This window comes from Pseudorca crassidens, chromosome 6 (assembly GCF_039906515.1).
Source record: "Pseudorca crassidens isolate mPseCra1 chromosome 6, mPseCra1.hap1, whole genome shotgun sequence".
Lineage (NCBI taxonomy): Eukaryota > Metazoa > Chordata > Mammalia > Artiodactyla > Delphinidae > Pseudorca > Pseudorca crassidens.
In genome coordinates this window covers 54,468,584-54,496,553 of record NC_090301.1, presented here as the reverse complement: position 1 = coordinate 54,496,553, position 27,970 = coordinate 54,468,584, and the positions used below count along the sequence as shown (strand labels likewise).

General features: G+C 43.1%; 2 protein-coding genes across 50 annotated transcripts in view; one reads left to right on the top strand and one right to left on the bottom strand.

Annotated features, from left to right (window-relative positions):
* Positions 1-27,970, bottom strand: part of TTN (titin) — a 282,014-nt gene that overhangs the window by 4,256 nt on the left and 249,788 nt on the right. For all 41 annotated transcript variants that reach the window (XM_067741398.1, XM_067741403.1, XM_067741365.1 and 38 more), the window contains 32 exons: positions 27,487-27,783; positions 26,791-27,378; positions 26,395-26,697; positions 25,981-26,277; positions 24,332-24,619; positions 23,920-24,219; positions 23,211-23,513; positions 22,816-23,121; positions 20,946-22,712; positions 20,332-20,625; positions 19,335-19,622; positions 18,918-19,217; positions 16,752-18,818; positions 16,345-16,647; positions 15,921-16,226; positions 15,536-15,826; positions 15,144-15,440; positions 14,709-15,014; positions 13,510-13,815; positions 13,143-13,424; positions 12,370-12,963; positions 11,961-12,248; positions 11,558-11,857; positions 10,778-11,080; positions 9,918-10,220; positions 9,232-9,816; positions 8,798-9,103; positions 8,383-8,682; positions 7,173-7,748; positions 6,751-7,056; positions 5,792-6,385; positions 5-5,664 (listed from right to left, as the gene is read on the bottom strand). In XM_067741398.1, coding sequence (XP_067597499.1) covers positions 5-5,664; positions 5,792-6,385; positions 6,751-7,056; positions 7,173-7,748; positions 8,383-8,682; positions 8,798-9,103; positions 9,232-9,816; positions 9,918-10,220; positions 10,778-11,080; positions 11,558-11,857; positions 11,961-12,248; positions 12,370-12,963; positions 13,143-13,424; positions 13,510-13,815; positions 14,709-15,014; positions 15,144-15,440; positions 15,536-15,826; positions 15,921-16,226; positions 16,345-16,647; positions 16,752-18,818; positions 18,918-19,217; positions 19,335-19,622; positions 20,332-20,625; positions 20,946-22,712; positions 22,816-23,121; positions 23,211-23,513; positions 23,920-24,219; positions 24,332-24,619; positions 25,981-26,277; positions 26,395-26,697; positions 26,791-27,378; positions 27,487-27,783 — 19,604 coding nt within the window. The remainder of the gene's footprint in view (positions 1-4; positions 5,665-5,791; positions 6,386-6,750; positions 7,057-7,172; positions 7,749-8,382; positions 8,683-8,797; positions 9,104-9,231; positions 9,817-9,917; positions 10,221-10,777; positions 11,081-11,557; positions 11,858-11,960; positions 12,249-12,369; positions 12,964-13,142; positions 13,425-13,509; positions 13,816-14,708; positions 15,015-15,143; positions 15,441-15,535; positions 15,827-15,920; positions 16,227-16,344; positions 16,648-16,751; positions 18,819-18,917; positions 19,218-19,334; positions 19,623-20,331; positions 20,626-20,945; positions 22,713-22,815; positions 23,122-23,210; positions 23,514-23,919; positions 24,220-24,331; positions 24,620-25,980; positions 26,278-26,394; positions 26,698-26,790; positions 27,379-27,486; positions 27,784-27,970) is intronic.
* The window catches only part of PLEKHA3 (pleckstrin homology domain containing A3), a 138,381-nt gene that overhangs the window by 53,661 nt on the left and 56,750 nt on the right, over positions 1-27,970 (top strand). The window lies entirely within an intron of this gene.

The following is a 27,970-nucleotide window of genomic DNA, read 5'->3' as shown; positions in this document are numbered from 1 at the left end:
TTACCTTTCCATCCTTTGTCCAGATGACAGTTGGCTGGGGTTCTCCAGTAGCTTTAACTGCAAACTTAGTGACACTGTCTGAAGAAATAGTTGTATCCTGCAGCCCAGTAACAATTACTGGTTTTGTGGAAACTGGTTCAGGAGCTTTTGGTTCAGTTTTCTTGGTTTCTGTTGGCTCAGCAGTTTTTGGAGCCGCTTTCTTGGTTTCTGTTGACTCAGCAGTTTTCTGAGCTGCTTTCTTGGTTTCTGATATGCTTGAAACTTCCTCATGGATATTCTTAAAGGCTTGTCCCACAAATTGGAAGTTAGTTTTGGAAGTTCCACCTTCACCAGAAATCTCACAAACATATTCTCCACAATCAGATTCAGTGAGGTTATGGATTTTGAGCTCATAGGTACCATCTGCCGAATAATGAAACTGGAAATGCCCATTTTCCTTCAGTTTCTTACCATCTTTATACCAGGTGACCTCTTTGGCACACAATACAGTACTTTCGACCACACAGGTCAGCTTTGCTATATCTTTAGAAGCTTCTGCTTTCAAGGACTGAATTATCTTGGGTGGGGCAGTGACTGGCAGCTGCTGAACCTTTTCTGTTGGTGTGGGTTTTATCTCTGTGGGTGATACAGCTTTTGGGTGAGAAGTCACCGGCTCTGGGGATTTCACTTGTTTTGGAGACTTGACTCCTTCTGGGGATTTTACCCGAGGCTCTGGGGATTTGACTTTCGGTGGTGATGTCAGAGCCTTTTCAGTAACCCTGGCCTTTTGAATGGTCAGAGTAAACTGTGCCTCTTGCTTCCCTTCGCTGTTCTCTACCACCACGCTGTAGTTGCCCTCATCCGAAGCCTGGACTGAAGAGATCTCAAAGGTCGATTTGTACTTTGCGGTGGTCACTTGGTGGCGGGCGGAAGTGCTTATGACTTGTCCCCTACGCAGCCATGTCACAGTCGGTACCGGCTCACCATCTGTATCGCAAGAAAACCTTGCAGAGTCGCCTTCATACACCGTTGTGGACCTTGGCTTCGTAAGAATTCTTGCTGCCAAAGTCGTCTTGATCTTCCTGTGTGTGGATTTTTCTTCCAGCGACTTTTCTTCGACTGCAGCACTTTTCATTTCTGCAGATGCATGGTGTTCATATGATGAGAGACTTTCCTTTGTCTCTGTTATCTGTGATTTCATTTCCCTGACGGAAGAGGAAGCTTCCATCTCAGATGTTTTCTTAAATGATGAAACCGCATATGCCTCTGTTCTCGTCAGCTCAGGGAAAACAGATCGGGGGACCTCTTCGTCTCTGCGCTGGGAAGCATAGGTGGTGTAATCCCCTCCTGTGACGTCCAAGGTTGCATAGTCAGAAGCCTCACCTTTGTAGTTGGTGCACACGGCACGGTATGTTCCGCTGTCATCAATATGACAGTCCAGAATTTCCAGGGTCAGAACCCCACTGGTGTTGGTGTAATGAATCTTACTGCTCTCTTGAAGTTCTACACCGTTGTGGTACCATTTGACCTCGGCAGTTGGCTTAGACTGAACATTTAAGATAAAACGTGTATTTTGGCCGCACGGTACCCTGTGGGAGCGCATCCTCAGTGTGATTCGAGGCATGTGGTCCAGCGTAAAAGGCTGCTGACTCAAAACCTCATACTTCCTTTCTGATGTCTTCTGAGTTTTTAAAGCAGCTTTCATGGACTCATACCTGGAAAAGATATCAAATCTTGCCGACCTCTCAAATCTTGACAGTGAACGCTCACTAGACACAGGGCTGGGGGAACGTGGGCGAGTCCTTTCTGGGGTAGGAGACCTTCTTTCTACGTCATCTTCATCTTCATATTCCTCAGCTGGCTGTGGCCGCGGCCGGATCAGCTCGGACACCGGCCTCATCAACTCGATGTAGGTCGGAGACAGGGAGCGCCGGCGTCTCAGCAGCCTGGACACCGAGGAGGAAGTGTCTCTCTGAGCGTGTTTGGAGATCTCATATTCTTCCTCAATTTCCGTTATTTCAGTCACTTCTCTCTGGCGTCTTGATTTCTTTCTAGATTTTTCTTCCTTTGCCATGTGTTCCAGCTCGCTTTTGTATTCCGAGAGGCGCTGGGTGGTGGTGACTGGACGCAGCAGCTCTTGGTCCTCTCTCTCGGCCATAATCCTCTGCCGCTGCCTGGGCTGCCTGTGCCAGGTGCGGGCGTGCCGCTCCCGCAGCTCCGCGTAACTCGTGCTGGTCTCCGCCTTCGTTGGGATGTGATACGTTGAGTATCTGAAGTCTTTTCTTGCTTCCTCCACCTTGACGTGAGCTTGTGGGGAAGGGTAACGCAGACTCGAAAGCTCAAAACGTGGAGGGCTCCGGCTTGGGGGTGAGGCTGAAAAACCCAGTTCCAGCTCTTCTTCAAGACGCAGCCTCTCTTCCTCTGTTCTCTTCATTGCCAGGTAGTCGTCAATGGGCAGGAGTAATTCTTCATCCGAGATGTCACCGAGAGAACGTCTCCTGGGTCTGTAATAAAAGTAATAATCAGGAGAAGGTGTACGCCGGCGGGCTGGTCTCACCATTTCAAGGTCGTCTTGGGACAGTTTGGGAATCCTCCACTTGGGTCTGTATTGATCGGTGATGCGTGGAAGAGGCATCACGTAGAACTGTTCCCATCTTGAAAGGCGGATGCGCTTGGGTCTTTTCTGTACAACTCTGTCCATCTTCCCAGGCATTTCAAATTGATCGCGTATCTTTTTGTACCATTTCATGTCAGACATGGGCACGAACTGCTTAATGTGTTGGTCTTCTTCTATGGCAGCCGGTTTGTACTTGCGTGGCTCTGGTACTTCGTAAGGCATGCGGAGTTTTCTCTCCTCCTTCTTTTCTTCCGTCTCAAGTCGGTATTCCCCTTTTACAGTCTTGGTGCTGACGGCTGGTTTGTAAAGGGTGGCAGCTTCTCTCAGTGCCTCCTGGGCGACCTGTGTCAGTGGCACAGTCTCAGTTCCGGAAAGAATTTCAGCCATTCTTAGCGTCTTGTCAATTTGCCTCTGTACGTGTCGTTCGCGCTCCTCCTTAGTCTTGAACTCCTGTTTGACGTACCTCAGGCGTTCCACTTGTAGGTGGGCCTGGCAGCTGGTGGATCCAGCAGTGTTTGTGGCTGTGACTCTGTAGTAACCCGTGTCTTCAGGCAAAGTATCCCTGATATGAAGAGCATAGTAATCCAAGCCTTCGTGGATAATTTCGATGTTAGGCCCGAGGGACAGTGGCTGACCGTCTTTCTCCCATTTTAATGTTGGCGGGGGGATGCCAGACACCCTGATCTCAAAGCAGACGCTTTGGCCTTCTTGGCATTCTGCGTTTGCCAGTAGCCGTTTGAACATGGGTCTTAGGGTCGTACCTGTTGGAGGTGGGTGTGGGGTCACAGTCAGCTTTGCTTTGCAGCTGTCTTCACCGTATTTGTTTCTTGCAACAACAGTGTATTCGGCAGCATCATCCGTAGTTACACTGTTGATTGTTAATTGGTAAAGACCCTTGTCGGACTCAAATGTGTACTTCCTATCATCATCACCTGGTTTGATTTTCTGACCTGATTTATACCATGTAACTCGAGGCTCTGGGTGGACAGTTATAGTTACTCCAAACCGGACATTTTCACCCACATAAACTGTCCTGTTATAGAGAGGCAGCGTGAATTCTGGTGGCCTTTCCAGGAGTCTCATGGTATCTGTTCTGCGCTTAAGTTTCTTTATGGTTCTACGGCAGTAATAGTCGTAAACTTCTCTCACACCTTTAACAAACAGCTCTGCGTAAGAACTGTCTTCTCCGTAGTCATTGACTACTTTGCATCTGTAGGTACCGTCATCGAATTTGGTAATGTCTTTGACATACATGGTGGCCACTCCATCGTCATAAGTGATTTCATATTTCTCACTGTTCTCCAGCTGTCTGACACCAAAGTACCACGTCACTTGGGTAGACTGATCGTAATTTTCAATTTTGCATACGTATTTGACATATCCTCCTTCTTCAACGACTGCATGCATTATCTGTCCAGAAACTGGGCCGATTTCAATGGATGCCACTTTAACTTTAGCAATGCTCACTCCCTTCTGAGATCGAATTGCACCACCACAGGAGATCCTGGCTGCAGACACAACCAAGTTGAGGTCTTTCTTGATCAGGGTGTGGTAGTAACGTCGGTGTTTCAATGTCCTGATCACTTTAGTACTGACTCTTTCTATCTTCTGCTTCAGCCATGGGTGCTGGAGAGCCTCAGATGCTGTCATGCGAGATTTTCTCTCTTTCACTAACAGCCGGTCAACAAAGTCCATGGCTTCAGTGCTGATCTCTTGGAATGCTTCTTCATCAAAGGTATATTCAGCATTCATGATGTTCTCAATTACCTGTTGGTTAGTTTCAGCCAGGAATGGATTGATACCACTCAACAGCACATACACGAGTGTTCCGAGTGACCACATGTCTGTGGCTGTGCTGACAACATCATGCTGGTGGACTTCAGGTGCATAGTATTCAGGGGCAGTGAACAGAAGCCTAAAGTTGTCTCCTGGCTTCAGCTGATGGGCCTGACCGAATTCTATGATTTTAATGGTGGAGCTCCTTCTTGTTTGGTAAATGATATTTTCTGGTCTAATGTCAAAGTGTCCAATATTATGACTGTGTAAGAACTCAAGTGCTTCACAGACCTGGCGAACATAGCTTACAATTTCTCTCTCATTAAGTTCAAAAGCACTTGTGTTAATGCGTTCAAATATGTCAAGTCCTGATAGGAACTCAAAGATCATAACTAATTCTTCCATGCTTTCAAATGATTCATGGAGGTATAAGATATTTCGGTGCCTAGCGATGTTTAGAATGGAAATTTCTTTCTTTACCAAAACCTGATCAGCCCCTTTGACTTTAACAAATTTGGCCATGTATGTCTTCTTTGAGGATGTTTCAACACAACGGTGGACAATTCCAAACTGACCACGCCCAAGATCTTCAGCAATCATATATTTCTCATAGAGTTCCTTGGTTGAAGAGTGAGATGCTTTGGTCATAGAAACTTCCCTGGTTTCATCAACCTCTTCATCATAGTTCATAGCTCTGGTCTTATCTTCTTTGGTTACGGTTGGTTCTGAAGGCTCAGAAGGCTTGCTTAGGCCAAATTTATTTTCCGCTATTATACGGAACTGGTAACTTGTTTTTCCAAATAAGTTGATCACGGTATAGTGTGTTTCTCGGGCCTGTCCTACGCGGATCCATCTTTCTGCAGTGGTCGCACATTTTTCAACAATGTAGTTGGTGATTTTGCTGCCGCCATCAGAAGCTGGCTCAGTCCATGTTAAGTTGACAGAATCTCGTGAGACGTCACTAACTTTGACTCCTCTGGGTGGGTCGGGAACATCGGCCACATCCAGTTCAACTGTCTTCTGATCAATTCCAAACCTGTTTTTAGCACAGACCACATAGAAACCAGCATCTTTTCTCTCCACTCCATTGAGGAAAACAAGTGACGTGAAAGATCTTGTGACAATAACTTGGTAGTGGCCATTGTTGTCGATGAGATCTTGTCCTTTCTGCCAGGTGATCACTGGGTCTGGTTTGCCACTGAATGGGATCTTGATGCTGATTACCTCACCTCGGAGAGCATGGACTGCTCCCATGCCTTCAAGATTTTTAGGCAAGTGTATCTTGGCTGGAACTGTATCAGAATAAAAGAAGGAAGAATATAATTTAGCAATACCCAACACTATTTAAGAGCACCCCCCCCCCCGCAATTAATAATATGTAATCTAGCACCAAAATGATGTTTGCTGATTTGTTTTTACCTTCTACTTCCAAGGAGGCAGTGCCAGACACAGACCCTCCTTGGTTGGTAGCTCTGACTTGGTAAACTGTGGCATCATCATCTGTGACGCTTGCAATGATGAGCTGGTGGTAGCCACCCTTAAACTCTTGAATCCTGTACTTTAATCCATCTGCGATGATTTCTTTGCCTTGTCTGTACCATTTCACAATTGGTTTTGGATGACCAGTCACTTTGCAGACCAAAGTAGCATTGCTCTGATATCTGACATTTAGATTTCTCAGTTCCTCTTTAAAGTGTGGTGCCTGAATTGGGACATCAGATTTGGGAATGACAGGTTCTGATATTTCACTCCATTCGCTTTCCCCACCTAGGTTTTCACATTTCACACGGAACTCATATTCAAGACCTTCAATAAGGTTTTGCACTGAAAAGACGGTTTCTCGAATTTCATCTGTTGTCACAGCAATCCACTTGTTCTGCTTCTTCTCACGCTTCTCAAGGTAGTAATTTCTAATCTTTGCCCCTCCATCACTGGCAGGTGGCTTCCAGGCCACAACACAAGAATCTTTTGTGACAGCAGCAATAGTTGGTTTGCCAGGAGCACCTGGCTTTTCTGTTTAAAACAAAAAGCATTTGACTCATGGGGTGAAACAAACAGCTTTATGAAGAGCTTATTTTATAAAAAATAAAATGTTATGAACCCAAAGTTCTATTAAGAATAACTAATCCAGAAAAATGAAATTGGTTACTTTATGCTGAGAAACTTACTGCAACACAAAGTTCGTTTTTAGAGAAAAAGGGGATGGGGTATACGTGTGCCCTTTTAGATAAGCAAAAATTCAATTTAAGTGAGATAAAAGGCACTTGTACTTTAGCTGAATCTTTGCTATCTCCTTTCAAAAGTTATTTCTGTTTAAAAAAAAAGTTTCACATACAGATGGAATTTTGCCATAGGAAGATTGTAGAGGTTGTACTCACCAAATGGACTCTTAATGATCACAACTGAGGAGACTTCTAGAGGGTCACTGATGCCAAACGTGTTCTGAGCCGAAACCCGGAAGTAATACCCAGCATTTTCTGTGAGGTTCACAATTCTACAGGTTGTCACTGAGATGGCTGAAGACACCAATTGCCATTCAGCCCCTTCCTTGGCCTCACATTTCTCTACCACATAATTGGTGATCCAGGAGCCTCCGTCATCTGCAGGTGGTTTCCAGCTGATCACCACAGAGTTCTTCAATAGAGCTTCAATCACAATTGGTCCTGTAGGTTTGTCTGGTTTATCTGTTGGGAGAAAATACAATTGGAGTGGTTTCTGTAGTGTGTCTCCCAGGATATTTTTCTTTTTTCTTTAAAAACAACAACAACAACAAAACCCACTGAAAATGAAAATAAAATACCTTGTATTTCCACATCAAGGATGGCATCCACCGTTCCAAGAACATTACTGAGCTGAACTTTGTATTTCCCAGCGTGAGTCTTACGTTGGATATTCTTCATGACGAGATGAGTATACTGCTCAGTGTTTTCAATAGCAATGTTTTCTGAGTTTTGCAAACGTTTCTGGCCATGGAACCAAGTGATGGCAGGTACTGGACGGCCAATGTATGTAACGTGAAGTCGAAGCGTTGACCCCACAGCACCGTAATACTTCTCTTTCAGTGGGTAACCGGGATGGAATTGTGGCGTTGCTTGCAGGAGAAGCTTACTACTGGATTCTACTTCTCCAACCTCATTGGTAGCTATGCAGGTATAAACGCCTTCATCTTCTTGTTCCTCGGTCATTACTGTTAGAGTATGTGTGCGTCCATCTGAAGACATTTTGTACTTGCGGCTTTGTATCAGCTCCTTACCAAATCGGTACCATTTAATGTCTGGTAGAGGCCTTCCAACAATCTGGCATGAGAGTTGAGCAGCTTCACCCAGTTTGGTGGTGACATCCTGCATTTCTTTGCGTACTCCTGGGGCCTCTCCAGCTGAAGGGTATGAAAGATAACATTAATGCATTATTGTTACTACTGAATCTATAATCCTCTGTCCTTGTATATCAGGAATGAATTCATCCTATTGACTAATACTTCATTAGACACCATTATTTACGTATGAGTCTAATTCTTAAAAAGGCTTCACAGTGACTGGAGGATCATCTGGAAAGTAGAGATTCAATGAGCACATCATCATATTATTATGTAGAGTGACTTTTTATGATCGGGAGGTATTAACAATGTATAGGGTTTTGGGGAAATATTAATTCTCTATAAATCTGTAGATTTGCCCTTACTTAGGTTCACTGAAGTGGGGTACATTTGTTGACCCTTCAAGTCTTACTAGGAGTATTAAAAAAAACCACCATTGTATTCAAGGGAGAAATTGCTTTAGGAATCAGTTCACTGCACCTAACAGTTCACTGCTGAGGTTATGTGCTTGGAATGACTTCCTCTAGAAGCATCAACTATTCCCTGTGTGTGCATATGCCAGAGTGAGTGATTTCTTTCCAAACACTTGCTCTCCAGTAAAGCTTTCTGGAGATCTACTTAGTCCAGAGGAAGAATTAGCCTTAACATGTTGCTCAGTTTGTAAACCATAAGCAGAGAACTAATGGCTACTTACATGTTAGTTTCGTCTTTACAGACATAGCGGTTCTTCGAGGTCTGCTCAGCCCTGTCTCATTCTCAGCAAAAACCCTGAATTCATACTCCGTAGCTTCCAGCAAACCCCCTATTGTGAATTGCCTGTCCTTGATGCGGTCCTTACTGCTCTTCTTCCAGGCACTGTCTCCAGATTGTCTATATTCAACCCAGTATCCAAGGATTTCTTTGCCACCATCGCATTCAGGTTTCTCCCATTGTAGAGTGACGCTGTCTTTGGATATTGAAAGAATCTCGAGTTCTCCAGGTTGGCTTGGCTTATCTGAAATATTTGAAAACAGTTGAAAAGGAAATCAGCTTTCCTGCTGAAGTAAAAGAAAAACAGCAAAGGTGGTTTGCCTCTCTGATTCTAACCCCTTTGGAAACTCTTTCCTTACCAAATGGATCTTTGCAAACAACTGGTTCAGAAGCAGGGCTGGTCTCGCTTAGGCCAACGTCATTCTGTGCGATGATGCGGAACTGATATTCCGCGTCGGGAACAAGCCCGGTGATGGTGTACATTGTGGTGGTGATCTGAGTCTTGTTGTGTCTGACCCACTTGTCAGTTGATGTCTCCTTGCGTTCAATGTAGTAGCCTGTGACCCGAGAACCACCATCGTCTCTGGGCCGGGACCAGGACAGGCTGACAGAACTCTTGGTCACATCTAGTACTTCTGGGGGATTGCTTGGAGGCTCGGGAGGGTCTAGGAATGTAAATGGAAAACACATGTGTTAGAATGCAGTCCCAACTCTTGTAAGCTGGTGGCTTTCCTTTCGAAACAAAAGAGCACTGAGAGGATTTTTACAGTGTTATGGTTGGAAGAGCACTTACTCAGTGGTGTTTTTGGTATGACTGGTTCCTCAGATTTCAAGGGTTTGCTTATTCCAAACTGGTTTTCTGCTGAAACACGGAAATGGTACTCCACATTTTCTTTGAGGCCTTTTACAACCAGAGATGTACCTCGGACTCTGGAGTCGATGGTGTACCAGGCGGCTTTAGGCACTTCTCGTCTCTCGAGGATGTAGCCTAAGATGTCAGCACCACCATCATCGGCAGGGGGTCTCCAACTGACCCTTACAGAGCGAGCTTGTATGTCGTCATATTCAAGTGGTCCTTCTGGAGTGTTGGGACTTCCTATCACCCTGACCTTGATGTAGACAGCCTTCTTGCCACATTTGTTTTCCAGAACCAGGTCGTAAGTGCCAGAATCATCCCTGTCTGCTTCTTTGATTACAAGCTCAGTGTGAGTTTCAGAGGTTGCAATCATGGCACGCTTACTAATATCTTGGCCTTCCTTGGTCCATTTACATATTGGGAATGGTTTTCCTTTGATTGGTATGGTAAGTCTGATGACCCCACCTTGTCTTACACAGATACCTTCCTGGTATCTTTCATCAAGTTCATAGTCAGGATATTCTGGGAAGAAAGGTAGGGTTACAATTAGCATTTTGGGAGGCGGGTGTAGGAAACAAGTCTTAAGGCAATTACAGCAGAAAGTAAATGATCATATGTCTTACCAAGCATTTCCGTGACTTTGACTGTTCCTGGTACCTCAGCGGGCTCCCCAGGTCCACCAGCGTTACAAGCTAGGACACGGAATCTGTATTCAGCGCCCTGAGGTAGGTGTGTGAGAGTATACTCCCGAATCTTGGTTGGGGTGGTGTTGCATTTGGTCCATTCATATTGATCAACTTTTTGCATTTCGATCAAGTAGCCTGTGACTTTAGATCCTCCTTCATCTTCTGGAACACTCCAGGCCAGGGAGACTGATGTCCTTGTTGTATCAGTAACTCTTGGGTTTTGTGGCTTTCCTGGAGGAGCTGGGAATAAGAATAAGACAACAACATACTTGTTAAAGTTTCTGCAAAGTTGAAAATCGAATGCACCACCTAACAATTTCAGTGAGTTGTGGAAACATGGACTATAACAGTAGAATATTTTTCATTTTGTAAATGTTTAATTCATTTTAATCAGTTAACATTACTTAAAGCTCTTGGTTTTTCCTTTGTCTTATTTGTGCTTTGCTTATAATCACTAATACTATCTTACATTTACCATCAGTTTTTAAAGTGCTTCCAGAAATATTAACTTGCTTTACAATTTTAACTGTGATATAGGGTGTGTATTGTGAGTTCCATTTTAAAGCAGGAGAAATAGACTCAAGAGAAGAATATAAAAAGTTATTTGCCCAAAGTTGCCCGGGGTTGGAGTGGGGAGGGGATTGATGACAGAGGACACAACTGAACTTTTTGAGCTGTTGGAAATATTCTATATTTTGATTGTGGTGGTGGTTATACAAAACATATAGAATTCTATATTTCAGAAGGGTGACTGTTGCCACATTATACCTCAGTAAACTTATACAAAAGGTATTTACCAATTGGATCCATGGCAATGGTGGGTTTGGAAGGACGGCTTGGTTTTCCAGTTCCTCTCACGTTAATGGCTGTGACACGGTGTTCGTATTCTAAGCCTTCAGTAAGGCCAGTGGAACGGTACCGTGTCATCGTCACTGGTACTTTATTTACACGGACCCATCGATCTGATCTCACTTCTTTGCGCTCCACAATATATCCAGTCACTTGGGAGCCACCGTCATCTTCTGGTGGGTACCAAGTAAGTGTCATGCCCTCACGTGAGACATCAAATATCTGTAATGTTTCTGGAGGTCCAGGAATATCTGCAGCAAGACAGAGGTAAACACAACATGGCACCATGAATAAATTGAAGACTCGTACATTTGTATAAGTGTGTCTCGTATATACCATCTTAAAATGGTACATATAAGACTCTTGCAACTGTTTTTCTCGTGTTTTCATTTTTGTACTTTTCTTGCTGTTCCTCATTTTCTTCCATTTTATAAACATTTATTAAGCATGTATTCTGTATTGTTTCTCACTGTAACAGCCAGTCCTCCCTCCCCCCTTTCCTTCCATCCATCCTTCCCTAACTCCCTCCTCTCTTTCTTCCATTAAAAAAAAAACCCCAACCATGTTGAAAACTTCCAAGAAAAGGAGGTTTAGAAACCTTGGAAAGACCCTGGGATTAACTTTGTGACCTATTTTTACTTACATAAGGGTATATTAAGAATAAATTCCTTCTTGTTAATATTTAGAATCAGAGGTGGGGAGAGTGGGGGCGGGCGTCCAGGACTTACTGATGAGGCTGCGACATTCTATGACCTCAGATTGCAAGTACGAGCCGATCCCGAAGCGGTTTGTCGCAGCGATACGGAACACATACTCGTTTCCTTCAGTGAGTCTGGTAAACTTAAATGTTGTTCTAGTCACTGATTCAGACACTGGCAGCCACCCTGGACGATGGGCATCACGTTGTTCTACCACGTAGCCACTCAGTGGAGCACCACCGTCCAGTTCAGGCGGTCCCCAGGAAATGGTCACTGAAGTAGCATCAATTTCTTCAATCTTGACAGGCCCAGTTGGTGGGCCAGGCTTGTCTATGAAAAAAAAAAGAAATCCCGGAGGTTAATTTTCACTTCAAATCAAAATTGGGTGACTAAACAACAACAGCTTGCTTGTGTCTTGGTCTCTCATCCTTACCGAGAATGATAACTTTAATGGTCTCTGAAGTAGTTCCGGTTGCATTCTTCAGTTCAAGTATATAGTCTCCAGTATCTCTGATAGTGGTTTCACGAATGGTTAATTTAGCTACCTTAGTATGAGTTTCAACTGTGACACGCTCTGATTCTCTTAGTTTAGAGCCAGCAAAGAACCAGGAAGCAGCAGGAGGTGGGCGACCAGCAATTGGTATCACCAGCTCTACTGGTCTGCCGGCTGGGACGTGGATGGTCTTTTGAGGCATTGTAGAAAGATCGATTGCTGGCAACACTATGAGAAAAAGTAGGCATTTATTCATAAGTATTATTTCTAATGACAAAGTGTCATGAATTCTGAATGTTTCTTTCACTTTCCTTTACTATTATTGTTATTTTGGTGATTCGGTACATACCTCTGAGGTCTTGTACAGTCACGGCTGTGATGATCTCTCTTGGTTCTGACACACCTTTCTCGTTTTGTGCCCTTACTCTAAATAAGTACTGTTCACCTTCATTTAAGGAAATAACAGTGTGCTCTAGGACTGTGGGTTTTAAGGTGACAACCTTCATCCATCTCTCGGTGCCAGCTTTGCAGGCCTCAAGAACATAGCCAGTGAGCCGGCTACCACCATCGTAGAGTGGTTTTTCCCAGGCAAGGGTAACAGTCGATTTGGTGACATCGACAACTTCTAGCTTCACAGGCACCAAAGGTACTTCTGAGACCAGAACTGCATCAGATGTTTCACAAGGTTCTCCAATGCCATAAATATTTTCTGGCAGCACTCTGAAATAGTACATGGTTCCTTCTATAAGTCCAGAAATTCTGTAGAGCGTCTTGCTGCATTTGGTAGTTACTGTTTTGAATGCTCTCATGGCAGCTTCACGCTTCTCAATAATGTAATTGTTGACAGGAGCTCCACCGTCAATTGTGGGAACTTCCCAAGTAATGGTCACAGAATCTCTTGATACTTCCTTAACTTTCACTGAAGCACAGGGACCAGGAGTATCTAAAACAAGAGAATGAAAGATCCATACTTCCTGTTTGCCTGATTGGTTGATAGATTTTTTGGGGGGCAGGAAAATATACTCAACATAGTTCCTTTTAGAGAGGTGATAATCAGAGGTCAAGGTGTATCTTTTTAAAGAATCTGCTCACAGCATAGTTGATTTTAAGACAAATACTTACCATATACTTTAACAAGGACAGTTGCTGATTTCTTGCCAGATTGGTTTTCAGCTTCAATGGTGTATTTTCCAGCATCATACCGGTTAACTTTGTCCACAATAAGTAAAGAGTAACTCTCAGTGTTGTCAATGATCGCCCGGCTTGCAAGGTCAATGCCCTTCTTGCTCCATGTGATGACGGGTGGTGGTCTTCCAGATACAGACACCATCAGCCGCAACGAGGCCCCAGCTCTGATGGTCACAATCTTCTTTAAATCATCTGCAAGCTCAAGATCCGGTATTTCTGGAAAGTAAATGTCAAAACTTAATTAATTCATGAACAGGTGTGATGAGAAAATAATTCACCTAAAACCTTATATCATAAATACCTAGTCTTTCCATGGGCTCAATTTCAGCAGTTGACTCGCTGTATTCACTCATGCCCTTCACGTTCACAGCAGCGACTCTGAAGGAGTATTTCTGGCCCATCTTAAGGTCTGTCACAGTGAATTCATTATTTCTTATTGTGGTCTTGGTATGCACTCGGTACCACTGGTCAGTGTCCTTCTCTTGCATTTCAAGAACATATCCTATGATGTCAGTGCCACCGTCATACATGGGCTTGGTCCAGGCTAAACTAATGCTGTGTTTGGTGGTATCTACAACTCTCGGAGCAGAAGGTGGTCCAGGGGTATCTATGAAATTTTAAAATAAGGATGCAGGTATTACACAAATAAGGAAGCTTGAGATTTGTATTTTTGGTTTTCAAGACTCACTGAGGCATTACTCTTCTTTGTCCACACTCACCAAGATACTCTTTGTAACTAGGCTCTTCTGACGTTGCAGGATAGCACTGTATGCTCTATTATTACTATTATTATTGTTTTAAGAGTTAAACTTCTTTAGAAAGGTAGATGTTTCTTTTTGGCCACTTTGGCTAGCTATGCTGTGTCCTGCTAAGCTCATTGCTGACAGTACCCATTCTCAGGGACTTTTCTTTAGTTGCTCAGCTTTCAACAGGGTTAATATCACTCGTCACCTCTACATTGCTAATAAGTACAGGAATAAGTTTCTTCTACTTCCTCGATTCAATCCAAGTGATTTATTGCTTTTAGTTCTTGGGCTTAAACTTTGTACAAGGATTTGCCACTTATTTCTGAAGCTTTTGTGACAATTATTTTGTTAGGTGCTTGCTAAAATACAAGAAGCTTTATGCTCTGCTAAGCCTCTTAAAAGAGATGTTGTCTTTTTTTTCTTTTCAGTAGTTATTATCATTACAACAAAATTCTCTCCATTCTTAGGAAGATTTGCAAAATACATCCCTTTCATATTGGTAGTAGAATAGTTTATTTTTTTCACAGATTGGAAAATACTGCAACAGTTTTTAGCAATGTAACTGCTAACTTATTGACAGAAGTAGTAGTTGAAATGTTTTCTGTCTTAGGCTGTATTTAAGATCCTTCTAATAAGCATATGACTTTCTAGACCATTCACAAATTCTACAAGTTATTGGAAATGGCATGTTGGAAAATTATTTGTAATGTGGTTTTGTTGGGCATTAGGGTTATGTATGATTCTTGGAACTCACATGATGGTTCTCTGCAAGAGATAAAGTTGGAAGCTTCGCTGGGTTCGCTGTTACCAGCAGCATTTACTGCGGTCACCCGGAACTGGTAATCACAACCTTCCATCAGGCCAGTCACCTTCAGCCTGGTATCATACACCACATGGTCTTTGTTCACACGCGTCCAGCGCGAGCTCTTCTTCTCACGTTTGTCTACTAGATAGTTGCTGATCTCGTTGCCACCGTCAGATTCAGGTTTTGTCCACTGAATGATGATATGCTCTTTGCCAGCCCCAACTTCTTCAGGTATGCCAGGTTGTGATGGAATAGCTATTTATATTTTTATGAAAATAAAAGGATGATCAGAATCGCACAGAATCACTATTGCTATGACTGTCCTCCCTTCTCCCTGATCCCATTACATTTCAACTGCTGAACTGTTTGAATGTTAATACTCACTGAAGGAGTTTCTGGCGACAATGGGCTCTGATTCAACAGGCACACCAGGGCCATATTTGTTTACTGCCCGCACTCGGAATATGTATTCGTTGTTCTTGATGAGTCTGGTAACCACATAGGATAGGGTTGGGCATTCGCCTTCCACAATCACCCAGTTGAGTCTGCTAGTCTCGCGTCTTTCCACGATGTAGTGAGTTATTTCTGCACCTCCATCTTCCTGAGGAAGGCTCCAGGCTAAAGTGCACTTCTCCTCTGTTACTCTGCTGACGGTGAGCTTTCCACATGGGCCTGGGGAATCTGAAACAGGTGTAAGGACGAGCAATGAGGAAGGTGTTTCTTTCTGCCCACGCTTGAGAAAGCTATGAAAATCAAAGATCATTTGACGTACTTACCGAGAACTTTGACCACGACAGACACGGCCTTGGTCCCACTGGCATTCTTCACCGTTAAAGTGTATCTTCCACTGTCACTTCTGTCACAGAACTTGATCACAGCAGTTGCTCGTTTGCCAGTGTACTGCAGAGAGACTTTTTCACAGAGATCTAGTTCCTTGTCCCCTTTGGTCCAGATAATTTTGGGTTCAGGTTTGCCACCAACTGCAGCATCGAGAACAAGATCCGAGCCTGCTCTGATGGTAACCAGATCACCCTGTAATCTGGCATCGAGTTCGGCTTTGGGTGGAGCTGTCATAGGCAAAATAGATGTGAATGAATATATGATAGTTTACTGTTACAGAAATTGTGATAATTTAAAAGGAGAGCATTGACTATTCTTTACCGTATTCATCTCGGCAAGTGATGGGGCCTGTAGATTCTGATCCTTTGCTAATTACGCCTGCTGCATTCTTGGCCAACACACGGAATTCGTAAGCGTCTCCTTCACTGAGAGCAGTAATGGTGAAGAAATTGTCAGATACAATGGTGTAGTTGCACTTGAGCCAGCGACCATCTCCAACTTCACTGACTGGCTTACGCTCTATGATGTAGCCTACAACCTTGCTGCCTCCATCATACACTGGGGCAGACCAGATCAGTGACACCGTTGATCTGGTGACATCTGTCACCTCTGGTCTTCCTGGTGCATCTGGAAGGGATGCAAAAATAAGGTTAAATGCAACTCTGAATTTTGCTAGTACCAATAATGATGACGATGATGGTGATGACGGTGATAAACAAATGTACCCTTAAATTCTGATACCTACCAACTGGGTTTTGAGCCATCATAGGTCTTGATGCTTCACTGGCTTTGCTAACGCCTGCGGCATTGAGTGCGTACGTTCTGAACTGATATTCCAGTCCTTCTACCAAACTGGTCACTTTGTAGTTGCACTCTAAGCATGGCAGTTTGTTTTCTTTCACCCAAAGAATGGTGTTACGTTCTTTCTTCTCAACCCAGTAGCCGATGACTTTACTGCCACCATCATGATAGGGTTCTTCCCAGCGAATAGACATGGTATTGGCAGACACATGGTAGACCTCAGGTCTGGTAGGTGCACTTGGTGGGACTAAATATAAGCAAAGGTATCAAATATGAATACAGTTTTATAAAATTCAGGGGAAATATTTAACTATAATAGAGACTTGGAAGTACGATTTTTATTTTTCTTACCAAATGGATGCTCAGCAACGATTGGTGCTGATTCCAGAGGCTTGCTGACACCAAATCTGTTCTCTGAACTGACACGGAAAGAATATTCCATGTATTTTGTGAGATGAGTGACTTTAATCTGAGTGCGCTTGACGCTGGAATTGACAAGCTGCCAAGCTGTTGTACCTGACTCACGCTTTTCAACTATGTAATTAGTAATATCGGTGCCTCCATCATCTTTAGGTTCAGCCCATGACAGGATGCATGATTCAGCTGAGACAGATGAGACTTCAATGGGGCCAGTTACTGGACCTGGCCTTCCAATGACCACAACTGTGATGTTAAATGTTTTGACACCAGCTGTATTTTCCAGGGTCAGGAAGTACCTTCCAGAGTCACCTCTCATGCTGTCCTTTACAGACAGGGTGGTTCTGTCTTTTGTTGTTGTGATACTCACTCGATCTGTCTCCTTAAGTCTCATTTCTTCAAGCTTCCATGTTACTTTGGGGGTGGGACGACCACTGATTGGCACGTCAATGGTAAACGTGCTGCCTGCTTTGCAAGTTATGAGCTGATTGGTAATTCCAGTGAGATCAGCTGTGGGCTCAATTTGAGGCTCCTTGATGATGACAGAAGAGAAGGCTTCCCTTGGTTCACTGTAGCCAGCATCATTCTTGGCCTTCACGCGGAATTCATATTCAGTGTTCTCAGTGAGGTGCTCCACCGTGAAAGTCAGCTGTTTGGTGTGACCAGCTGCAACCCAGAAGTCAGATCCCTTTTGTCTCATTTCGAGCAGGTAGCCAGAGATGCGGCTGCCTCCATCATGGTCAGGTTTAAGCCAAGCTAAGACCACAGAGGATTTGCTTGTGTCAATGACATCAAGTCTCTTTGGTGGAGCAGGCTGTTCTGTGGCTACCATTGGTTCTGGCATTTCATAGGGTTCACCAACACCATACTCATTTTCTGCAGAAACACGGAAATAGTATGGAACGCCTTCTACCAGGTCGTTGACCTTGAGGATCTGACGAGTGCATTTTTCACTGACTACCTGCCAACTACGGCGACTGGCTTCTCGTTTCTCTACCACGTAGTGATGGATTCGGGCACCCCCATCAAGGAGAGGGGCATCCCACATCAATGTAACAGATCCCCGGGTCACATCCTTGAAGGTAATTGGGCCAGGTGGGCCTGGAGAGTCTAGCACCTTTACGGTGAATGTGATTGACTTAATACCGCTGTTGTTTTCCACAGTAAGGGTATATTTCCCTGCGTCGTTTCGGTTGCAGTTTTCCACGGTGAGGGTGCTGAAGGAGTCTGTTGTATGGATATCAGCCCGAATGCTAAGGTTAGAGTCAGGTTTGCTCCACACAGCTGTCGGAGTCGGTCTACCCTGATAGGCAATGAAGAGGCGAATACTGGCCCCAGCTCTCACAATATGAGTCTGCTTGAAGTTGGCATCGATGTCTAACTCAGGAGCTGATAATCGGTCAACTGCTTTAATGGTGCCGGTCACTTCACAGCTGTCTCCTTTTCCAGCACCATTGACAGCGCTAACCCGGAATTTGTATTCTGCACCTGCTTGTAGATCAGTAACTGTATATCTTGTTTTCACCCATCCTTCTGCATTCACCTTGTGCCAGTCTCCTAAGTCAGCTTTGCACATTTCAATAATATACCCAATTATCTCCATCCCTCCGTCAAACACTGGCTTAGACCATTCTAAGCTCACAGTTGTCTTTGATGTGTCTGTCACTTTGACCACAGTGGGAGCACTTGGTGGGTTGACTGGCTCTCTACATTTGATTAGTCTTGAGATACCACTTGCAGGTCCTACTCCTGCAGCATTTTCAGCCATGACATGGAATTCATACTCATTGCCCTCTGTCAGACTGGTGACTTTGAATCTTGTCTCAGAGATTGGTCGTTTGCTGATGACTTTCACCCATCGTGTGCTTTTCTTTTCTCTCCTTTCAAGGATGTACTGTTGAATTTCACTGCCACCATCTGATTCTGGCCTTGCCCATGTCAGGGTAATGCTATTGCCTGTTACATTACTAGGTTCTGGAGTGCCAGGGGAATCGGGAATAGCTGTAAAATGAAAACAAAGAAAGAAATAAACCAATTAGACACATTTGCTTGGAAGTTAACCTTATGACATAGTACCACTTAGTAAAAACAGTCGCTTACTGTACTGTATTTGAGCAACCACTGGGTCAGAATCCAGTGGCCTGCCAACTCCAAACTTGTTGACTGCAGAAATACGGAATTGGTATTCATTGCCAGTTATTAGTTTAGTGGCGGTATAGCTGAGGGCTTCACAATTATCCTCAATTAGCGCCCAAGCAAGTCTGCTGGTTTCCCGTTTTTCAATGATGTAGTGCGATACGGGAGCACAGCCGTCATTGAGTGGAGCATCCCACCACAAGGTCATCTTCTCGCCAGTTATACTGGTGAATCTTATTGGCCCAACTGGTTTTCCTGGTGTATCTGTAAGAAAAAGGTTCCAGAGTTAGTTTCTTTCTCCTTGTCCATTAAAATGCAATCAGGCATGTCTTTAATCCAAGTCCTGTACGTTGTAAGATTAAGAAGCTATTTTATGAGTACCTTGTACTTTCACTGTAATTTCTGCTTTTGTGGAGCCAGATGCATTTTTGGCTTCCACTGTGTATACACCACGATGGTCCCGAGTAGCATCTCTAACAAAGAGGCTGGTGGATCCAAGGACATCGGTTATTTCCATATTCATCCTCTTCTCAATTTCTTCTCCATCTTTGAACCAAGTTACTCGAGGTACTGGCCGTCCTTGCACCAAAGCTTTAATTCTAAGGCTCTCTCCAGACTTAATAGTGACACCATCAAAGTACTCAGGGCCAAACTCTACAATTGGTGCAACTATAAAAGAAAGAGACAATATGCATTAGTTTGGCTTAATAAAGACTTAAATAAGCATGTTTTTCATTAGCACCATATCATAAAGCCTGAAAGGGTAATGCTTATACCAAAGGCTATTTTGAAAGGATTGATAGTTGAGAATTTAGACTATGGGGTTAAACATTTGCATATTATTAGGTTATCGCCTTTGTTATATCTGTCATGTTATTAATCTTGCATTTCCATTTGTAAAAAGAGAAATGAAACATTTACAGATCATTTACTTCCTAATACTGCTGCATATTCAAACAAGTTCCTGTGCGGGGCCATCAGCTGCACTCAGGCAAGGTGATAATTGTGCTGTTGGACCTGTGTTGTGTTTTAGTAACTTCAGTCGAGAGGGACAGTTATTCTTGGGACCTTTTTTTCTTCATTTATTATAAATGACTGAAATCACAAAGCTAAAAACTCATTCCCACTTGCATGCTATTTATATGGAAATGAAATAATAGACGTGGTAAAAAGAATTGATGCTAATTACATTTTTTTCTTCTCTTCATCTGAAAGGTAGAAAATCGAATTCATCCACCTAACAACCTTTGGTAATCTGTATGAAACGTTGTTTCTCTTCCCATTTTTATAGACCAGCCCCCCCCCCAAATATATATATATATATTTTTAAAAATGTGAATGCTCTTAGTTACATTGGAAATTGGTTGTAAATGCTTACCATTTTCGTCCCTTGTCATAATAACGCCAGAAGACTGTGAGGGCGGGCTTATGGTTCCAACAGCGTTTCTTGCAAGTATTCTGAACTCATATCGATCCCCAGGACTAAGTCCTGTTGCCGTGTACTGGCATTCGCTGACATCACTAAAGTTGCATCTGGTCCAGCGATCGCTCCCTTGCCGTTTCTCGATGTTGTAGGCGACAATCTTACTGCCTCCATCATGCAGTGGTGGGTTCCATTTCAGAGTGATGGTTTCCCGGGTGACATCAATGTAGTCAGGAGTGCCAGGTGGGTCTATAAATTAGATGCAAGTTAAAGGCATCGTTATTTCTGTAATCAACTCTTAATCTTCAGTGGAAGGAAAATAAATAAATCCCCCAAACTCATTTTAGCCATTAATTGCAATTTTTTTTGTATCAGAGGCTTTAAAAAAAGAATTTTAAATTGCTCTTTTAGACTGATTTAAAATCATCCCCCTTGCTTTACCTGACCAGCTCTCTAGTGACTAGGAAATATGTGAGAAGGTGATACGTGGAAGAAAAGCAGTGTTTGAGTTGTCACTAACACATTCACTTGCGGAATTAAATATATTTGAATAATCCTCAGTCACTTACCTACTGGGGAAACAGCTAAGGTAAATTTGCTTGGGTCACTAGGTGAGCTTAGGCCGGCAGAATTTTCAGCGTATACACGGAACTGGTAATCCAGGCCTTCCATTAGTCCAGTAGCTCTATGTTCTCTTGCAGATATTGGTGATATGTTAATTCTTTGCCACAGGATGCTATTTCTTTCTTTCTTTTCAACATGGTATCCAGTAACTTCTGAACCCCCATCATAAACTGGAGCATCCCAAGTTAGGGACATGCCATCAGAAGTCACATTGTATGTAACTGGCTTTCCTGGGGGGCCAGGAATCCTGAACTGGTGTTTTGCCACAATGATGTTTGAGTCAAGTGGCTGGCTGACTCCATATCTGTTTTCTGCCCTAACTCTAAACTGGTATTCAGCATCTTTGACTAGATTAGGAACTTTGAAAGTTGTCCGGGCAACACTGGAACACACCATCTTCCAATTAGTTTGTGAAGCTTCTCGCTTCTCAATGCTGTAACAGGTAATTTCTCCTCCTCCATCATCATCGGGCACATCCCATGATATGATGACACTGTCAGCCTTGATTTCATCAAATCGAATGGGCCCTTTGGGCTTTGATGGTGGGCCAAGTGTGATGATTGTAATGGGAAATGAGTTTCGACAAACTGCGTTATCGAGAATAATGGTGTATTTCCCTCCATCCTCCTTCTTTGCATTCTTAATACTCAAAGTAAGTTTGTTTTCAGTTTTACTCAAACGAACACGTTCGCTTTCTTTCAACGGCAGACTGTCTTTCAGCCAACTGATAGATGGTTTGGGTTTTCCTTTATAAGGTAACTCGAGGTGCACATTATGCCCAATTCTCACAGTGACTTGTGCCCCAGGGATTTCTGACAGGTCAACTTGCGGCGGAATTACAAGTTCTTTCACTGTAATTGGCCCAATAGTGACGCCATCACTCAGTCCTTTCTCATTTCTGGCAGACACTCTGAATTCCAGGACTGAATGTTCCTTGAGTTGGCTAACCTCAATTTCACATGTCTTACTTACGCCAGCATGTGACCATGTTTGTTCGCCTTCACCTTTCCTTTCCACAGTATAATCTGTGATGACACTACCACCATCAAAGTCAGGCTTGGTCCAGCTCAGCGTAACAGATGTTTTTGTTGAGTCTTTCACTGAGAGATCGCGTATAGGAGCTGGTACTTCGGCAGCCTTCACTGGCTGTGTAGTTTCACAGGGTTCCCCGATTCCAATTTCATTTTCTGCAAGAACTCTGAAGAAGAATGGAGTTTTCTCTGACAAATCTGTTACCTTAAAGGATGTGCTAGAACACTTGTGTGACACTGAAGACCATGTTCTCTTGGTGGCATCTTTCTTCTCAATGATGTAGTTAATTATGGGAGATCCTCCGTCAATGAGAGGAGACTCCCAGAGCAGTGTGACTGTGCCCCGAGAAACATGTTTAATCTGTAGTTTCTGGCAGGCAGCTGGTGTATCAAGCACTTTAACGCTCACAGTTGAAGACGTTGGCTGACCAACGCCATTTTCTATTGTGAGAATATATTTGCCCGTATCATTGCGAGTGACTTGAGGAATAGTGAGTAATGAAGATGAATCAGTGTTTTGAATGCTGTATCTGGCATCACTGCCAAGATTCTTCTCGTCTTTTCTCCATGTGACAGTAGGTGGAGGTCTGCCTTTGAAGGGAATCAACACTTGTACGTCTTCACCGGCTTTAGCTATAATGGAGGTCCTGAAAGCCACATCTAGGTCGATCTCTGGTTCCTCTGTAGACATAAAATGGGCATATACAATGAATTTTAAAGCAAGGAAATGAGTGATTTCCTCTATTAAAAAAATAAAAACACAATCATACCAGTAGGTACGTACCAAGTATATCTTTGGCCTGTACGGGTTCAGTCATTTCTATAGGTTCCCCTTGTCCGGCACAGTTTACAGCGGATACCTGGAAGTAGTAATTGACTCCAGGTTTCAGGTTAGATACCACATACTCTGTAGTTCTGACCTCTCCTTTTGTAGAGACAACAGTCCATTCCTCTTCCTCTCCTTGTCTCATGCCAACAACATATCCAGTAACAGCACTGCCCCCATCGTAGACCGGTTTACTCCAGCCAAGAGTGATGGATGATTTAGTTGAATCTTCAATTCTTATCTTAGCCGGTGGGCCTGGAGGATCTGGCATGGCCAATCACAGTACCGTAATTACATAATCGTGTACAGTTTGGTGACATGAAAGAAGACATAGGTGAAGACACCACACTTACCAATAGGATCAGCAGCTTTGTAGAAGTCAGATGGTTCAGAAAATGGACCCTGTCCAGCAGCATTTACAGCACAAACTCGATATTGATAGTCACTGTGTTCCATGAGTCCTGTCACTTTCTGTCTGGTGTCACGGATAGTCTCCTTTAGGACTTTAAACCATCCCAGACTCTTCTTGTCTCGTTTCTCAAGGAAATAGCCGCTTATGTCACTACCACCATCTGCAACTGGCCTGTTCCAGACAACAGTCATCGAATTCTTGGTTATCTTTGTCACCTCTGGCACGCTCGGAGGCCCAGGTGTGACTGTTTAGAAAGGAAGAGGAAAATGAGTTCAAAGGATCAACATTACTGATAAATTCTACCTTTTAATCTTCAAATCCTATCTAAGAATATTAGTTTCATTTATTATACTTTCTACCTGGTGAAAAGGATGATAATGAGAAGCAATATGATGAACAAGAAAATAAAAGTCAATCAAGCTCTGAAAACATATTCATAAGCTAGCAGAATAGTATGTATGTATGTATGTATTTATTGGCCGCGTTGCATGGCTTGAGGGATCTTAGTTCCCCAACCGGGGATCGAATCCGTGCCTCGGCAGTGAAAGTGCCAAGTCCTAACCACTGGACCACCAGGGAACTCCCAGTTTATATTTATTTTTAAATTTTCAAGTATTTGATTTTAGTTTTCTAATGAAATCATGTCTCACCAAATGCATTCTTTGCTACCACTGGGTGAGATTCCAGTGCATCACCAATTCCGTATTTGTTCACAGCGCGAACCCGGAAGATGTATTCATTTCCTTTGATAATTTTGGTGGTCGTAAGGATGTACTCTTCCAAATTTTCAGACACCATAGACCACACGACCCGGCTTGTCTCACGCTTTTCCACGATGTAGTGAGTGACTTTTGCACCGCCATCATCTGCTGGAGGCTGCCAGAGAAGAGTTATCTTTGTAGCAGTGACGGTCTTAAATTCAATTGGTCCACCTGGAGGTCCTGGTTTGTCTGTGAATGAAAAAACAAAATGGTATATTAGTAAATTTTAAAATGCTTCTAATTTAAAATTATTAAGTTTTAGGCAAACAAAATATGATGTGGGCCCGTATTCACCACCTACCAAGGATCTGCACTCTGATGGTGGCTGAGGCTGAGCCTATGGCATTCCTTAGTTTTAATTCATAGCTTCCACTGTTAAGGCGAGTTGCATCTTTGATGAGTATAGCTGCAAGGTCAGTGGTATTTTCGACACACACCAGTGCACTGGTTTGTAACTCTTTATCATCTTTATACCACTCAATGGTAGGCTCAGGTTTGCCAGAAATGCCAGCTCTGAGCTTCACAGATGTACCTGCTCTGTATTTGACAACTTCTGTATATTCTAGAGGCAGATCAATTACGGGTCCACCTTCAAGAAAAACAGGTGAGAAATATTTAGAAAATCACAAGGATGAAATGAATAATTGCAGCAACTTCAAAGTAAGCTCATTGGCCTTTATTAAATAATACACACGAAGTAGTTCTAATACTATTTACATTTTACATTTAATTTTACAAGCCACTCTTTTATCACAGATGGGGAAGAAAGACTGTGAGTAAGCTCTGTACCCCAGTGACACTGCACTAATTGCACAGGGACTTAAATGCCTTTGAAATGTATTTTAACATCTATCAGGTGTTTTATTCCAGTGATGCAATGGGATATGGCAGTGAGAGCATCCCTGCAGAAGCTGAATTATATGTTTTCTTTTATTCTAGTTCTCCTTCCTCTGACTACCTCTGATTCTTTTTATTTTCCCTTCCCAGTTCGCTGGTATCCAAGTGGGGGCATTTCACATCAGACCCTTGAATTCTGAATTATCTACTCACAGAGCTGTAAACTTCCCTGGACTGATTTTCTGCCAGGCTGCTTAAAATTTTTGAGAAACAGAATTAATTTGGCTTGCTTCACAGTCTCACAAATACTGACTCAGTGTCTACAAAGCCTGGTTCATAAAGAGAAGCCCTGGGATTCTCAGCATGAGGATGGGAGTGGATACTTTTGCCCAGATACCATCCTTGAAAATGGGGACTTTTAGAAAAAGTGTCGCAGGGTACCTAACTCTGATGAAATTTTAATTTTCAAAGCACTGTTGAGTTGAATGTGCCACTTATTTTCCAGAATGGTCAAGTATGTGTATTTTGGACTGACAGCCATGTAGAGAGAATTCTGGAGTCTGTCTGTTTGAATACCCACCCTATTGTTAATGAGCTGCTTGATGTTGGGGAAGTTATATAAGTGCTCTAAACCTCAGTTTCTCTTCTGTAAAATGGGCTTATCTTAAGGCTGTTAGAACTAGGGGAGAGAATTCATGGAAAGTACCCAGTAAATGTTAGCTGCTGCTAATATTATCATCATTAATGCCTCTGTTTAGTTTTTCACTTATTTCAGAGGAATATTCTCTGGGCATTCAACCATGGTCTTAATTGTTGATGCTGAAAATTTTAAATAGAAGAGTGAAAACACCAACTCATGTAATCAAAGCATCATAAAAGGTTGAAGTCAGAAAGCCCTTTAGGTATCCTGTAGTCCAAATCTCATGTTTTACAGTTACGTCAAGAGGCCTGGAGGGGTTATGGAATTTTCCTACGACTCACAGCTAATTCATAATTTCTTCTAAAAATCTAACAACGTACATAGTAAAAGTTACCCACAGATTAGGGCCACAAAAGTAAGACAAAATACTGAGTTAAATTGCTGTCGGGATTCAAACTGCTAAAAATGCTTACCATAAGAATCGATGCATGTAATGGGGCCTGCAACCTCGGACGGATTGCTGATGGAACCGATAGCATTTCTAGCAAAGACACGGAATTCATACTGGGAATTCTGAGTCAAGCCAGAGACGGTGAGTTGAGTCTCGGTAACGTTGGTGAAGCTGGCCTTGGCCCATCTGCCATCTGGAAGGTCTCGTCTCTCAACAATGTAGCCTGTAATCTTGCTTCCTCCATCATAAGCTGGTTGTTGCCATGAAAGGTTGACAGAGTTCTTTGAAACATCAGTGATACGGACATTTCTTGGGGGTTCTGTGGTAATGACAGGAAGCAGATTAGTGGCACTTATTTCAACATTATTTTGCTTTGCAGAAAGAAGGTTTGCATTTTTAAGTAGTGAGAACTGTCCTTCTAATGACAAATACATACCGCAGGCATCAATGGCTAGGACTGGTTCTGAAGGATGGCTGGGTTTTCCAATACCAGCAGCATTTTCTGCATACACCCTGAATTCATAGACGAGTCCAGCACTGATGGTTGTGACTGTGAAGTGAGTGGTGCGGATGACCATTTTGTTGGCTCTCTGCCATAAGATAGTGTTTCTGTCTTTCATTTCCAGGTGATAGCCTATAACTGCACTGCCTCCATTGGACACTGGTTCATGCCAGCCCACGGTGATACTTTCTCGAGTGACTTTAGTGACCCATGGTGTAGATGGCGGTCCAGGTGTTGCTACAAAAGAGAGAAATCCCACAGGTTAATACAGACATTTAAAACATTTATGTATATGGAAACCTGGGATCTTTGAAAAGTTTGACAACTTACTGTATGGTAGTTTGACAACCACACAAGCCGAATCTATGTGATCACTGATGCCAAAGCGGTTTTCTGCCTTGATGCGGAATTGGTATTCTTCTCCTGTGGTCAGCTTCATGACCTTAATCATGGTTCTTGCAACTGTCGCAGACACTTCAGTCCATACTGCAGTACTTGTCTCTCTCTTGAGTACAATGTAATTGGTAACCTGACTTCCACCATCATACTTAGGTGGCTCCCATTTGAGAGTCACGCTCTGTTCAGTTACATCACTAATCACAACAGGGCCAGTTGCGGGACCAGGCCTGTCCAGTATGATGATGTTAATGAAAGCTTTGGTTGTTCCACTGGAGTTGGCAGCAGTGATCTCATATCTTCCAGCATCAGCAGCAATGCTTTCTTTGAGATTGATGGTCAGGTTCTCAGCAGTAATTTCAGTGTTAAATCTCATGGTTGCTTTCAGCGGGACGCCATCTCTTGATAAGGTCACTTTGGGCAGTGGTTTTCCAGAAATTGGAATATCAACTTTAAGGTTTGAACCAGATCTAACATAGACGGTATGACTTGGGAAGTTCTTCATGTCAATTTCAGGTGGTTCTGAAAAATAAGAGTATGGAAGGTGAAGGTGAAAAACGTTTTATTGCAAATTAACTTAAGTCAATGCAAGTAATTTCAAATTTTGCTTCTGCATAAAATTAGACATACCTAGCTGCTCCTTTACAAGGACAGGAAGCAGAAGCTCTCTTGGGTCACTCAGACCAGCTTGATTTTCAGCAAACACCCGGAAAAAGTATTCAGAATTCTCCCTCAGACCAGAAATGACATGATGGGTTGACTTTACCACTGCACATCTCACCCAATTTTTCTGTCCTTTTTCTAGTGCTTCAATGACATAATGTACAATTCTGCTTCCACCATCATGTTCTGGCTTCAACCAGGCCAGGGAAACACTATCTTTGGATACACTTGTTACTCCAAGTTTTTCGGGTGGGCTTGGTTTTTCTAAGAAAGTAAAACATCAGAAGAAAGAGAAGTTATTACAACATTTTTTCCCCACATGTGTTCTTCCTGCATTGTGAAAAGAAAGATTTTTAAATGAAGGCCACAGAGTTACTTTTATTTGAGTCTTTCTTACTTTTTATATGATCAGTTTGGCTTCTGAGCCAAGCAAAACTTTCCCAGGCTTTGT